Source organism: Lathyrus oleraceus, chromosome 4, assembly GCF_024323335.1.
Source record: "Lathyrus oleraceus cultivar Zhongwan6 chromosome 4, CAAS_Psat_ZW6_1.0, whole genome shotgun sequence".
Lineage (NCBI taxonomy): Eukaryota > Viridiplantae > Streptophyta > Magnoliopsida > Fabales > Fabaceae > Lathyrus > Lathyrus oleraceus.
In genome coordinates, this window is record NC_066582.1 from 211,584,435 (window position 1) to 211,598,737 (window position 14,303).

A 14,303-nucleotide genomic window follows, 5' to 3' on the forward strand; every position below is an offset into this window, starting at 1 on the left:
ATGCTGGATGCAAATTCCATAATGAATACTTACTGGGGATTTGATTCTTCTAGCTTGCTCACGGTATGTGTGTTGTTCTTATTCAGGCTATGAGTGCTTTATGGTTGCTTCTCTTTTCCCTGCCCGTGAATCTTCTTGCTTCTGCCTTGCCTTGTGTATCCTCTTCTGCTGTATCTCTCCCCTTTTCGTCTCTTTGCTGCAGCCATATGAAGTATTTATAATGGTGTGGATTAGGGTTTAACCTTGCTAAATATTTGGATCCCTTCCTATATTTTAGGGTTTAACCTTGCTAAATATTTGGATCCCTTCCTATACTTTAGGAGAGTTAGGATTTAACCTTGCTAAATATTTGGATCCCTTCCTATACTTTAGGAGAATTAGGGTTTAACCTTGCTAAATATTTATTAAATACAAATATTATTATAAATAATGAATAATTTAAATAAAAATTAATTTAAATTTTAGTTACATAATTGAATTAAAATTTAAACCTATTTCTATTTTTACTTTCATCATTTAAAAAAAATCAAAATTATTCTTACTTATATCAACCAAAATTATTTTATAATTTATGGGCTTAAAAAAATGTTACTCTTATAAATAAATTTTATTAAGTAAAAACGTGAGTTACTAAATAAATACTATTTATAAATAATGAATAAATGGAACATGAGTCACTAAATTATAAAAAATAGTTATTATAATTTAATGAGCTTTAACAAATAAAATTAATTTAAAATTTTAATTATACAATTAAAATTCAAATCTATTTTTATTTATCATTAAATTAAAACTATTTTATTTATATATATATATAATTTATTTATATCATACAAATAACCAAAATTATTATTATTTTTTATATCTGTATCACATAATAAATAAATTAAAATTTATAATTTATATGAGAATGTATGCTAATGAATGAATGCAAATGTGAAATGAATGTCATGCATGAATCAATTTATCATAAAAATTAACAGGCAAATTTTGGGGTATGACAGTCATATCTCAAATTTATCTTGCTGAATACACATGATCCAACAAATTGGTCCATAATATCATCGATTATGGGAAGAGGATATTTTTTCTTGATGGTGACTTTGTTTAGCTGGTGATAGTCGACGCACAATCTCATATTGTCGTCCTTCATCTTGACTAATAACATCGGAGCTCCCCAAGGAGAAACACTTGGTCTGATAAAGTTCTTCTCAAGCAAATCTTCTAATTGTTTCTTTAATTCATCCAATTCCACTGGAGACATTCTATAAGGTGCCATCAATATAGGCTGACACTAGATCAATGAAAAACTCAACTTCTCTCTCGAGCGGTAGATCAGTAATATCTTTTGGAAATGCTTCTGGAAATTCTTTCACCACAGGTAGATTAACCATTGATGTCTTACTTCCTATTTGTAAAGAAGCAAACATCGCAAACACTTAGGCTTCATCTTTCAAGAATTCTCTCATATGACTGTCCGATATGAATAGAGGATCTTTCTCTTCCACGAACTCAGGAAATAACAATGCCTTGGAATAACAGTTGATATATATATGGTTGATTTCTAGCCAGTTCATCCCAAAAATAACATCAAGCTGACTCAACAGTAAGAAGACTAAGTCGATACCAAAGTCCCTAACAAATATCATCATAGGTCAATTCAAACAAACTGAATAAGTAGTCACCGACCCATTAGGTGGAGTATCGATTATCATACCTCCACCCATAGGAGATACAATGAGATTTAATATTTTCAAACAATCGACAGATATAAAATAATGAGTAGCACCTGTATCAATGATAATAATCAAAGTAATACTATTAATAAAGCATGTACCTCGGGTAAGATTATCGGACTTTGAGGCCTTTGCACCACTGAGAGCAAAAACTTTTCCACCAACTTTGACATCTTGCGTCTTCTTAGGTTTTTGACAATTAGTACTAATGTGACCAGTCTCTCCATAATTATAACAAACCACTCCAACACTCTTACATTCATTAGCCTTATGCACAACTTTCCCACATTTGTAACATGTCACCGCAGTACACTCTGACGCACGATGACCAAGTACACCACATATGAAGCACTTGATCGAATTAGAAACATATCCCCCACTTTGACTCTTCCCATTATTATGCTTCTACTGAAATTTTTGTTTATCCTTACCATCTGAAACACATAAGGCTTTTCGCGATTCTGGTTACCCTTCTTCGTATCACTGACACTTATGTAATAGGCAAATCTTGCATGTCTATCCTCATCATAAATATGAAACTTGTTAACTAGCATTAGAAATATTGCATGTCTATCCTCATCATGTCTTAGATTCAGAAACTCAATCTCCTTTTTGTTATAGACATATGCAGGAAAGTATTTCTCCAGAAATGCAGCTCTAAATATAGCCCAAGTCATCGCAGTACCTGTAGTCTGAATCCTTTATCATGCATTATTCCACCAATATTCTACTTCATCAGTTAACATATGAGTCCCATAAAGAACCTGTTGAGCATCAATACAAGCCATAACCCTGAATATATTTTTCAATTTTCTGCAACCAAGCATGCATGCCTTCTGAAACATACCTCCCTTTAAAGGTCGTAGGATTATTCCTCTAGAATCTGCTCAGCCTATGACTCTCACCACCTTTAGCCTGATTTTTCTGTTGAGCCTGCAAATCCTGGTGTGCCTGCCCCATAACTTGAGCCATAACTTGTAGAGCCTTGACAATAACACGATTGTGTCTCCCAGTCATTCCTTTGTATATCAACAAACAACTGTTAGAAGAAAAATTGTATCGACATTGTTCAAACACTCATCACACACTAGGGAATAACATAATAAATAAAACTTGACCGGATGGACCAACCTGCTATGATACCACTATGTAACACCCTAAACCACATACTTTATTTTAATGAAAGATTCATGCATAAGATGTTACTTCATCAAAACTCTCATACATAAACATGCAACTAAATAACTCACATCGGAAAATAAAAGAAAAACACATCATAAGTCTGAGTAAAACATCTCTAAAAACTCCATAAAAGAGAGTTACAACTCAATGCATGAAAATACAAGCACCCAAATCCCCAACGTTATAGACCAGAGCATTTATCTGACTAAATAAAAAAAATAGTAAATGCTAAGAGGGCGTCACAACCATCTCACGATCATCAAAATCTACCAATCCTGCTAATTACATGTACAATATTGCACAAAGCCAATCCAACAAAATAAAGAAGGGATGAGAATACACTTACAAGTGATAATAGTGATATTTAGCAACAAGATGATAAACGAATATAACAATAATACTAGTAGACAAACACATACACAAATACAAACACAAATATCATTCTCAACATATGCAATGTTATTATGCACCAACTCCTTCGCCTATATGCGTGTGGGACTAATATTTTATGGATATCAGAGGTATGTTACTAATTTCTTTCACGGTCTCCGGTCCCTCACCTGAATCAACAATCCCCACCAAATAGATATGGGACTTGCCTCTGGTCTTTTCAACTAGATGACTGATCCCACCAAATGATATGAGGCCACTGTTGGTGCAAAGGTAGAATGAATGGAAATATTCTATTAAGAATGACGGCTACAAAACATGATAAAAGTTACAATGATTGTCACCCTATTTATAAGTTAAAACTAGGGTTACTAGAATAGGATAAAATACTAAAATACCCTCTAACAAACTTAGGGGCTAAGAAAATAGTACAACTAATAAATATGAATTACTTCTAATATCATCCATTAATTCATATTCCATCAAAACTTATAACACCAATTCCATCCCTTAATCTGAGAAATTGATCAGTCTTGATAGCTTTCGTCAGAACATCTGCCAACTGTTTCTGAGTGCTGCAGTGTACAACTTCTAACACTCCCCTCTGAACTTGATGTCTCAGAAAATGATACTTGGTCTCAATGTGCTTGCTTCTCCCATGCAACACTGGGTTTCTGGCAAGATTGATTGCAGACTTGTTGTCAATCATCAGCTTCAGAGGTTTGTTTACTTTAATCTTCAGATCCTGTAATAGATTCAGAATCCACACAGCTTGGCATGCAGTAACAGCACCTGCAATGTATTCAGCTTCACAAGTTGACAACGCCACAACAGGTTGCTTCTTGGAACACCAAGAAATGGGACCTCCCAGAAATTTGAATAAGTACCCAGACGTACTTCTTCTGTCAACTCTGTCTCCACACCAATCAGAATCTGAATAACTCAGAAGTTCTGACTCATCCTTTCTTCCAGAAGGAAATAATACTCCATACTTCAGAGTTCCCTTGATATACCTCAGAATCCTGATAGCAGCTTGGTAATGGGACCACTTAGGTTTACTCATGAACCTACTAACCATCCCAACTGAATAGCAAATATCAGGTCTGGTATTGCACAAATACCTCAGAGAACCAACCAACTGTTTGAAGGTTGTAGGGTCCACATCCTTTCCATCAGAGTCAGAATCCAGTTTCTGATTTGTATCAGAAGGTGTGACAGCAATCTTACAATTCTTCAGATCAAATCTCTTCAGAAGTTCTAATTCATACTTGAGCTGATGCAAAATAATACCTTTCTCAGAGTATCTGAACTCCATCCCTAGAAAGTATGTCATTTTGCCTAGATCAGTCATTTCGAATTCATTCATCAGAACTTTCTTGAACTTGGCTATCTCCTGTTCAGAACTTCCAGTCAGCAGTATATCATCAACATATAAACATACCAGAGTCATATTTCCTTCAGAAGTATGCTGAACGTAGATACCGTACTGTCGCATTACGCGAAAAACCGGCGGGAAAAGAAGAAACAACAGAGCCGCCACCGTGCGTTATTTATCCCAAAAGAGGGAAAGGAAACGCTCGAAGTAAACCTAGGAAAGAACATGGTCTCGCGACCAAAGAGAATGGGTTCGGGAGTCGGTTATGCGAAGGGAAGGTATTAGCACCCCTACGCATCCGTCGTACTCGACGGGATCCACGCACAAAAGGAAAGAAAATGGTTGCTAAAACGCTGCTCACACACACACACACTGGCTGAAAAGAGACAAAAGAAACTGACTGAAACTGACTCGGCAGGATATTGCATCCTGGGCCTACTTAGTCTATCAGGCATAGACATCAGAGTCGAAGTAGTTCGGACTGGGGAAACGACACATGCTCGCTAGGATATCGCATCCTATGCATACGTATCTTCTTGGACGAAGAAGAATCAGAGCATTCGTAGCTCGGCTGACACGCACACAAACAAACACGGGCAAAGGCAAACGTGGAGCCCGAATGCCAATCACTGGACTTACATCAGCATCCGAACCAAAACACGCACACTGGAACCCGAATGCCACTCGATGGTCTTACATCAGCTTCCAAGCACACAACAACATAACAAGTTAATAGGGAGTCGGGGACTCGAGCCTATAATTGTCAAGCACACACTCAAACAAACAGACAACAAATTGCTAAGGAGTCAGGCACTCGAGCCTAGCAACTGTCAAACAACTCACGCAAAAAGGAAAAAAAAAGCGCCCGGAGAGATCAGCTCATCTCCTGCCTACGTACCTCATCTGATATGAGGATCAGGGCGACGTAGTTCCCCTACGCAGGGAAAAAGGACTAGCCTAACCAGATAACAGAGGGAGACATAACACTAGGGAGACTACGACTCGAGCCTAGATGTTGTCATGCAAAGTCGTCCCTAAGTTAAGGTTTCTAGCTAACTTGCACGGGAAGCAAGCCTATCCTAAACATGACTTGCACAGGAAGCAAGCCACACCTAACCTAACTTGCACAGGAAGCAAGGGTCTCGATTGCAACTAGGGCAAGAGAAAGGGGAGGTCTCAATCGCAACGAGGGCGAGAGAAAAGAATTAGTGTTAGTTGTTAGTCAAACTCGACAAGACATCGCATCTCGTGCCTACGTATCTCATCTGGACATGAGAATCAGAGTTGCCGTAGTTCGGCTAAACTATTTCTGTTGGTTTGTGTTTTTTTAAGTGGACAACGTCACTGCGCAATCTACCTGATGCTCGACCTTTGGAGACTTACTCATCTGTAGTAGAAGGAGTTAACGTATCCTTAAGAGGGGATAATGTTTGTTTGTGTTTTAGGAAAACTCAAGCAAGAAAGGAAGTCCTATACGAAGGAACCGTGCTACCTTAATTGACATGCAAACGAGACTACGCGGAGTCTAGCAAACCTAGGGGATACAATCACACCACACAAGCACACACAAGCACATACAGCATAAAATAAACACACCAACAAAGGGGGCTCAAACATCAAGGCTAGGTTTTAGTCGAGGGGTCATATCAACCTCGACAAACAAACCTCTGGAACTGGGTAGTTATTGCTCTTAACCTTGCCATTGAGGGGCTAAGGTGAAGCAGATGAAAGGTGAGTGAAGATAAGACTTCACAGCTCTTATCCCTGGCCTGGGAGAGCTTAAGACAAGAATGTGTGGGTTCAGAAGGTGGGAACCCTTCTACACATTTGAAACTGACTCAACTGTACAATTGTACAAGATCTTGGGTTTGTATCTGCAATGCATCAACACAGTGGTGTGAGCAAAGCAGAAGACACACAGAATAGCAGGGGATAGGTTGCATATCCCTTGATTCTGCCAATTGCCTCTTCACTTAGGAGGTCTTTGACTATGTACAAGGACAAATTAAACATACACAAACATTGCCTCTTAAGGAGGACTTCAGACAGTTGCCTGGCCAAGTAACAGGCCAGGTCTTCCAGACTACATGAAGATTAAGGGATATACCTCAATGCAAATTGCTTATACAAGCAAAGCAAAGCAAAAAGTTCACAAGGAACTAAGCAACTAAAAGCACCTGAAATAGTCAAGCAGATGTTAGTATGCAACTCAAATCAAAGCAAAAGGAAACAGACATTAACAGTTAGTCAGAAGCAAATGAATGTGCAAGGCACAAGGCTTAAAGCTTGAGAGCCAAGCCACCTACAAAACAACAAGTTAAACAATGATATTCAAGCAAACTCAATCAAAAAGAATTGGCCTCATTGGTCATTTGTTGGTCAACCTGAAAACACAAGCTCAAAAGTGAGTAACAGGACCACTAGGGCAAGCCTAGGGTCAAAAGAGAATGAAAAAGTCAAAACAGCAAAGGGAACGCATTCAAAATCATGTTTAATTAATCAAGAAACAATCCCAATTGGGTTCACATTCATATCAAACATCATCATCATTTCATAAACAAAAGAAGTCAAAGCATGGCAAGTGAGAGCTCATAGAAGTCAACAGAAAGACTTGCATCAAACGTCAACTCAAACATTTCCAAAAATCACCAAATAAATCATGATCAATCCTAACACATAGCATGGTAAGCATGTAAAATTTCATCTCATTTAGACAAGTGGAAGGCAATCAATGAAAATCAGAAAGTCAAAGCAATTTTGGACATGCTCAAAGAAGTCAACCAAACATGCATCAAATTGAAAAATTCATAAATCAGAGATGGTGTATGATAAATGAATGGGACTAAAACCATGGCAAAGCTTAGGATGTCTAGTTATCTCATGCAAAATTTCATGTCCATCTAATAAAGTATGAGAATTTCACAAATGAAATGGCAACATGCATCACATAAGGTCAACATTTTGGTCAAACAGGGGAGAAAATCTCAAACAAATGGAAAATGGCACAAATAATTCCAAGAAAAATCATGTGCAAACTAGACATACAAGAGTAGGTTCATGCAAAATTTTGGATCAATTGGAGGTCAAGAAGCATGGTATCAAAAATCAACAAGTTGCACATCAATGGTGTGACACAAATTGTCACACCCTACTTCAAAAATTCACAACTCCCAATCCAGAAATGAGAAATTCACAAACTTTATATCAAAATAAACATGAATGAGTCTAGTTTGTGTATAAAAATTTTCAGGACCATTGGATAATGCATGACTATTTCACAAAGGTTTTGGTAAAAGGTACAAAATATGCATACATGTCACAAACCCTAATACCATTTAAAATTCGACCATGCAAATATTCTGGAAAAATCATGATAAAATTCTAGACATCAAGATGAACACAATGCAGAAATTCCCATGAATTTTGGATCAAAAATGATTGAATTATGAATTTTGTAAGTTGTGGAACCAAAATGCAATAAACATTGAACTAATAAAATGAATTAATTTAAAATAATGGGACCGATGGCATTTCAGTAATTATGTTGGGATTTAAGTGAAACGGTGCGCATTAGTGAGATACGTGAAATGTTGTGATTGGTCCAGGCAGTGAACAGTGAAGCGAACTCATGCAATACGTGAACAGGGAATTCTGGAAATGCAAATTAGGGTTTGTGAAAGCTACAGTATTCATCATCTTTTTCAATTGACATCGTGCAAAAATTATTTCCAGAAATGGCCAAACAACATATCAATAGAATCAGCAAACCACACACATTCATAATATAGCATCCACATTCATCAAATCGAGCTAACAAAAGAGAAAGAAGCAAGAACAAGTTTGGTCATGAAATTTAAAATCCAGATTTCTCACACATAACTCAACCATTTCATGCGATATAAAGTTCAATGGAATCAGCAAAGCCTAATCTAACTAAAGCATCTCATGATTTTGGAAATAGAGAGAGTTGAAAACTTACTTGTTTTTGAAGCAAATTGTGAAAACAGTGATGTTTGGATGTTGTAAGCTCAAACAGATGTCCAAGAGGTGTCTAGGAGATGAATAGAGGAAGGTTTTATGCTCAGCCCTGTTGGTTTCAGCTCAGATCGTGATTTGCCATTGATGTAGCTTGGAAAATCAGAGCTCGAGAATGGCTGTACAGTTGGTGATTGATGCTTGCAAAGGCCTCCAAATGATGGTCAGATGATGAACCAACCAAGGATTGCTCGAGTCCTTTGGAGGTTTGAGCAGAAAAATGCAAAGTGAGAAAAATGGTCTTTGAGAGAAAGTGAGGTATTCTTATTTCAATTGATGGCTGCTAGGGTTTGAATGTGCAGAAAATGATGTTATATACTTCTGTTTTTACATTGGCTAAGCAAGTGTTAATCATGTTTATCTCAAATGAAGCATTTTGCCATTTTGCTAATTTTCAACCAAATGCACATGGGGTGTGTGTTCTGCCCGAGTTTGGGCCTTGTACAAGTTACAAATGATGTCCTAAACCATTCCCAATTGGCCAATCTGATGGAAATTGCTTAATTCAAAAAATCAAATTTGTACCACACTTGAAAATAAACATGTAAGTTCAAAAAGGGCCATTTTGATCCATAGATTTTTGGTACATGAAAGTTACATTTTTGGAAAGAGGAGGTTAAATATGACTTGTTGGAAAAAACCTCACCAAATTTGGCCAAATGGTTTGAGAGATATGGCCTTTTGAAGTTCAAGAATTTCTGAAAATGAATTGATCATAACTTGCAAACCATACATGGGAATTGAGAGTTCTTGGACTTTTTGGAAATGGGAGAACAAGATCTTCAACTTTCATGTTGGGCAAAAATTCATTTGAAGCTTGTATCATGATGTAAGTTTGGGATCAAGAAGTTTCCATTTTTGGCAGTTAAAATTACAGGTCCAGTTTCTATTTTTGGAAATTTCTGATTTCGCTTCAAATTCTTCAATGATATTGTTTGCCATGATATATGAGGCCTATTGGGACATGAATAAACTCTCTCAAACCAAATCCAACCATCAAAACCATCAAATCAACCACAGTTGACCAAGTTTGACTTATTAGGGTTTCTGACTGATTGTGCATTGACTGATGACCTTTGAGCCTCCAATCTTTGACCTAAACACTTCAAATGGATCCCCAAGTCATGTGAACATGTTGGACCAACCCTAGGGCCTTGGCTCAATGAAAAACACACTTGCTTGCTTGACTGACTGATCTCCTGACCAGTTTGACCTAATTCTCTTGATTGGCTTGCACTTGAGGCAAATGGGACAATGCAATGCTATGCAGTGGACCATGTTATGTTATGACCTAATATGAGAATGTATGTACAATGATAGGTGCAAATTTGAGGTGCTACACGTACTCCATCTCACATTTCTGAAAGCCTTGCTTCTTGAAAAATGAATCAATCTTTTGATTCCAAGCTCTGGGCGCTTGTTTCAATCCATATAGAGCTTTGTATAATCTGTACACCATCCCTTCCTGATTCTTTTTCACAAATCCAGGAGGTTGTGACACGTAAACTTCTTCTTCTAATGGACCGTTCAGAAATGCAGATTTTACATCTAAATGCATCAGAGGCCAATTCCTGTTAGCAGCTATTGCAATCACCATTCTGATTGTTTCATGTCTTGCTACAGGTGCAAACACTTCAGAGTAATCCAGCCCAGGTTTCTGTAGAAATCCTCTGGCTACCAACCTTGCTTTATGTTTGCCAATTGAACCATCTGGCTTTAACTTCTGCTTGAAAACCCATCTGACGCTGATGGCTTTCTTGTCTTTTGGAAGTTCTGTCAGCTTCCAAGTCTTGTTTCTCTCTATAGCATCAAGTTCTTCTTTCATGGCCTTCAGCCAGAGCTTCTGCTTAAGAGGCTCTTCTGTACTTATGGGTTCAGAGTCTACTAACATGGCACACTGAATAACTTCTCCTTCAGAGTCTACTTCAGTGTCTTGCAGCATGTCAAATTCTGCATATCTTCTGGGGATGTTTCTGATTCTTTGTGGTCTCTGAACTTGTTCAGAGTCTTGAGCTTCAGAGTTTCTAGCTTCAGATGGTTGACTTCCTCCAGAGCTTTGACCATCTTCAGGGCCTGGCATATTTCCAGAGTCTGAATTGCCACCAGAATCTGGATTATCATCAGAGTCTGGGTCATCAGAGTCTGGATCATCAGAGTCACCTTCATCTTCTGAGTCTTCTCCAGAGTCAGAATCACTATCAGAATCAGAATCAACGTCAGAGTTTACTCCAACTTCAGAAATTCTTAACTCTGACCTTTCTTCAGAAGTTCTAACATCAGAATCAGATTGAGACTTATCCCAATTCCAAAATTCTGATTCCTTCACAATCACATCTCTGCTGAATTCAATTTTATTGGTTTCTGGATAATAGAGCTTGTATGCACCTGTACTGTGGTACCCTATCAGAATCATCATTTTACTTCTATCATCCAGCTTCTGTCTTCTGGATTCTGGAACATGTTTATAGCAAACAGAACCAAACACCTTCAGATGACTAACACTTTGCTTATCTCCAGTCCACTTCTGTATTGGAACTATTTCCTTCAACTTCTTCGTAGAACATCGGTTGAGTACATACGTTGCAGTGGCAACAACTTCTCCCCAGAGCTTCTGAGGAAGCTTCTTCTCCTTTAGCATGCTTCTCACCATATCAAGCAAAGTGCGGTTTCTTCTTTCAGCAAGACCATTGTGTTGAGGGGTATAAGGAGCAGTAACCTCATGCTCAATTCCATTCTCCTCACAGAACTTCTGAAACTCTTTGGAGTTATACTCACCTCCACTGTCAGTTCTAAGAATCTTCAACTTCTGACCACTTTGATTCTCAGCCTTCATTCTGAACTTCTTGAATTCATCAAACACCTCGTGTTTAAACTTAATAAGGGATACCCGTGTCATTCTTGTGAATTCATCAACAAATAACACAAAGTATTTATTCCCTCCAATCGATGCTACTGGAAATGGACCACACACATCAGAATGTACAACTCCCAAGGCATGTTTTGCTCTTGGAGCAGTTTCTGACGCAAATGGCAATCGTGGTTGTTTTCCTTCCATGCAAACTTTGCATGACTTTTCAGGCTTCTTAATTGCAGGAATTCCATGTACCAACTTCTTTGAATTCAGATGTTTTAAGCTTCTGAAATTCAAATGACCAAATCTTCTGTGCCACAACTCACTCTCCTTCTCAGCACTTGTTGCACTAAGACATTCTGAGTCTGCAGTTCTGACATTCACCTTGAATGTTCTATTCCTTCCCTGTTCTGACTCCATAATCAACTTCTGATTGCAGTCATACAGCTTCAGAAGATTGTCCTTCATGGTAACTGAAAAACCTTTCTCAATTAATTGTCCCACACTCATCAGATTGCTTCTGATGCCAGGTACATACCACACGTTCTGAATCAGTGTTGTTTTCCCATTGTTCAGAATCACTCTGACATTTCCCATACCTTCTGCATTAAGATATTTGTCATCAGCACATCTGATCTTTGTCCTCTTTTCAGAGTCAAAGTCAACCAGCCATTTCTTGTTTCCAGTAAGATGATTTGAACAGCCAGTGTCCATATACCACCAGTCTATCAGATCCATATCATCAGATTCAGAGGCCATCAATAGCACAGATTCGTCATCAGAACTTCTGGCTATATTTGCTTCTTCTGATTTTCTCTCCTTGTTTGACCAACAGTCTCTAGCAAAGTGACCAAACTTCTTACAACAGTAACATTGGATCTTCTTCTTGTCATACTTCTCTTTTCCCTTCTGAGCATTCTTTTGTCTATCAGAGGTTGAGCTTTCTGACTTCTGACCACCATCAGATCTTCTCCTGGCTTCTGACTGCTTCTGATACCTCCTATCAGAAGTTGCTTTCAGAGCCTGCTGCTCTACTTCCCTTTCAGAAGTTCTCTCAGTCAAACGCAACTCTTGCGCTTCTAGACTGCTCTGCAGCTCTTCAATTCTCATGGTGCTCAGATCTTTGGAATGTTCTATTGCTACCACAATGTAATCAAATTGAGAGGTAAGGGATCTCAATACCTTCTCCATGATTGTTTCTTCAGAAAGAGTTTCTCCACACACTTTCATCTCATTAGTGATCAGAATCACTCTGGAGATGTATTCAGAAACTTTCTCATTATTCTTCATGTTGAGATTCTCATATTGTTTTCTCAAGGACTGAAGCTTCACCTTCTTCACTGATGCGTCACCATCATAACATCTAACCAGTGTGTCCCACGCAGCCTTTGCTGTCGTTGAATCTGCAATCTTCTCAAACACATTTACATCAACACATTGATGAATGAAGAACAATGCTTTCTGATCCTTCTTCCTTACTTCCTTCTGCGCGTTTTTCTGTTCATCCGTCGCATCTGCTGCTACCGGAACATAACCATCAGTGACAAGATCTAGAACATCTTGAGCACCGAACAGTACACGCATTTGGATCATCTAACGATTCCAGTTTTTACCGTCAAATACTGGAAGTTTGGTGTTCATGTTGCCGTTTCCGTTCATCTTTCTACCTTGCACAGTACACTCAGATTTCTCACACAGTGTTTCCCTACCCACAAAATTAAAATTTTGATCAGATTTTGTTCAAGATTCAACACGAATCTAAGAATCAAAATCAAACACACAAGACCTCACGTTCACTCGTGTTTCCCGTGTTTCCCAATGAATCCGAACCGGAGCTCTAGATACCAATTGTTGGTGCAAAGGTAGAATGAATGGAAATATTCTATTAAGAATGACGGCTACAAAACATGATAAAAGTTACAATGATTGTCACCCTATTTATAAGTTAAAACTAGGGTTACTAGAATAGGATAAAATACTAAAATACCCTCTAACAAACTTAGGGGCTAAGAAAATAGTACAACTAATAAATATGAATTACTTCTAATAGCCACCGAATAAACTGAAGTTCCACCTAACTTTAATATATATATATATATATATATATATATATATATATATATATATATATATATATATATATATATATATATATATATATATGTGCATGAGAATGCTAGTAGTCCCAAACAAATATAAATCATCCAAAGTTATTTAAATAATTATCTGCAAAAAATAAGTATCGGGTATGAACCACATACTTCCAATAAAGGACTCCAAAAAGAATCATTGTTTTAATAATATTTCGATTCAAAATTATCTCAATTTTATTACTCCCAAAGTCATTCATTTTCCTCTTTCTATCATATTTTTCAAACGAAAATAATAAATATTTTATTTTATTCAAAAATGAATTTAATCTGATAAAAGTGTCGCAACCATTTTCAGTATTACACGAAAGTCAAAGAAGAGGCTTCGGAACTTGAAAAATGCCAAAACCGAATGAAAATGCTCGAAAATTTTCGGACTCAACGAACCGTCGGTGGTGCCATCTGCCACCGCCGTCCGCCTGATTTTTGATTTTCCAACGTTTTACAATTTCCAATTTTTTGACTTTTCCAATTTTTGATTTTATGACTTTTTCCGATTTTTCTAATTTTCCAACTTTTTATGATTTCCAATTTTTTGACTTTTCCAATTTCTAATTTTATGACTTTTCCCGATTTTTTTGATT

The 14,303-nt window shown here is 37.4% G+C and overlaps 1 protein-coding gene across 1 annotated transcript; it reads right to left on the reverse strand.

Moving 5' to 3' along the window:
* Positions 1 to 1,265: 1,265 nt before the first annotated feature.
* On the reverse strand, positions 1,266 to 2,413 carry LOC127136709 (uncharacterized). Its single transcript, XM_051063242.1, has 4 exons — positions 2,168 to 2,413; positions 1,838 to 2,003; positions 1,718 to 1,789; positions 1,266 to 1,408 (listed from the first exon to the last, which is right to left on the reverse strand). The coding sequence occupies exons 1-4, from the start codon at positions 2,411 to 2,413 to the stop codon at positions 1,266 to 1,268; spliced, it is 627 nt and encodes a 208-aa protein (XP_050919199.1).
* Positions 2,414 to 14,303: the final 11,890 nt, after the last annotated feature.

Excerpts from the sequence above, each read along its gene's own strand:
- LOC127136709 (XM_051063242.1), bottom strand. The coding sequence starts at position 2,413 with ATGACTTGGGCTATATTTAGAGCTGCATTTCTGGAGAAATACTTTCCT. Across the intron at positions 1,790-1,837 it reads GTCCGATAATCTTACCCGAG|GTGCTACTCATTATTTTATA; the intron begins GTACATGCTTTA and ends TCATTGATACAG. Across the intron at positions 1,409-1,717 it reads TGTATCTCCTATGGGTGGAG|GAAGTAAGACATCAATGGTT; the intron begins GTATGATAATCG and ends CTTTACAAATAG.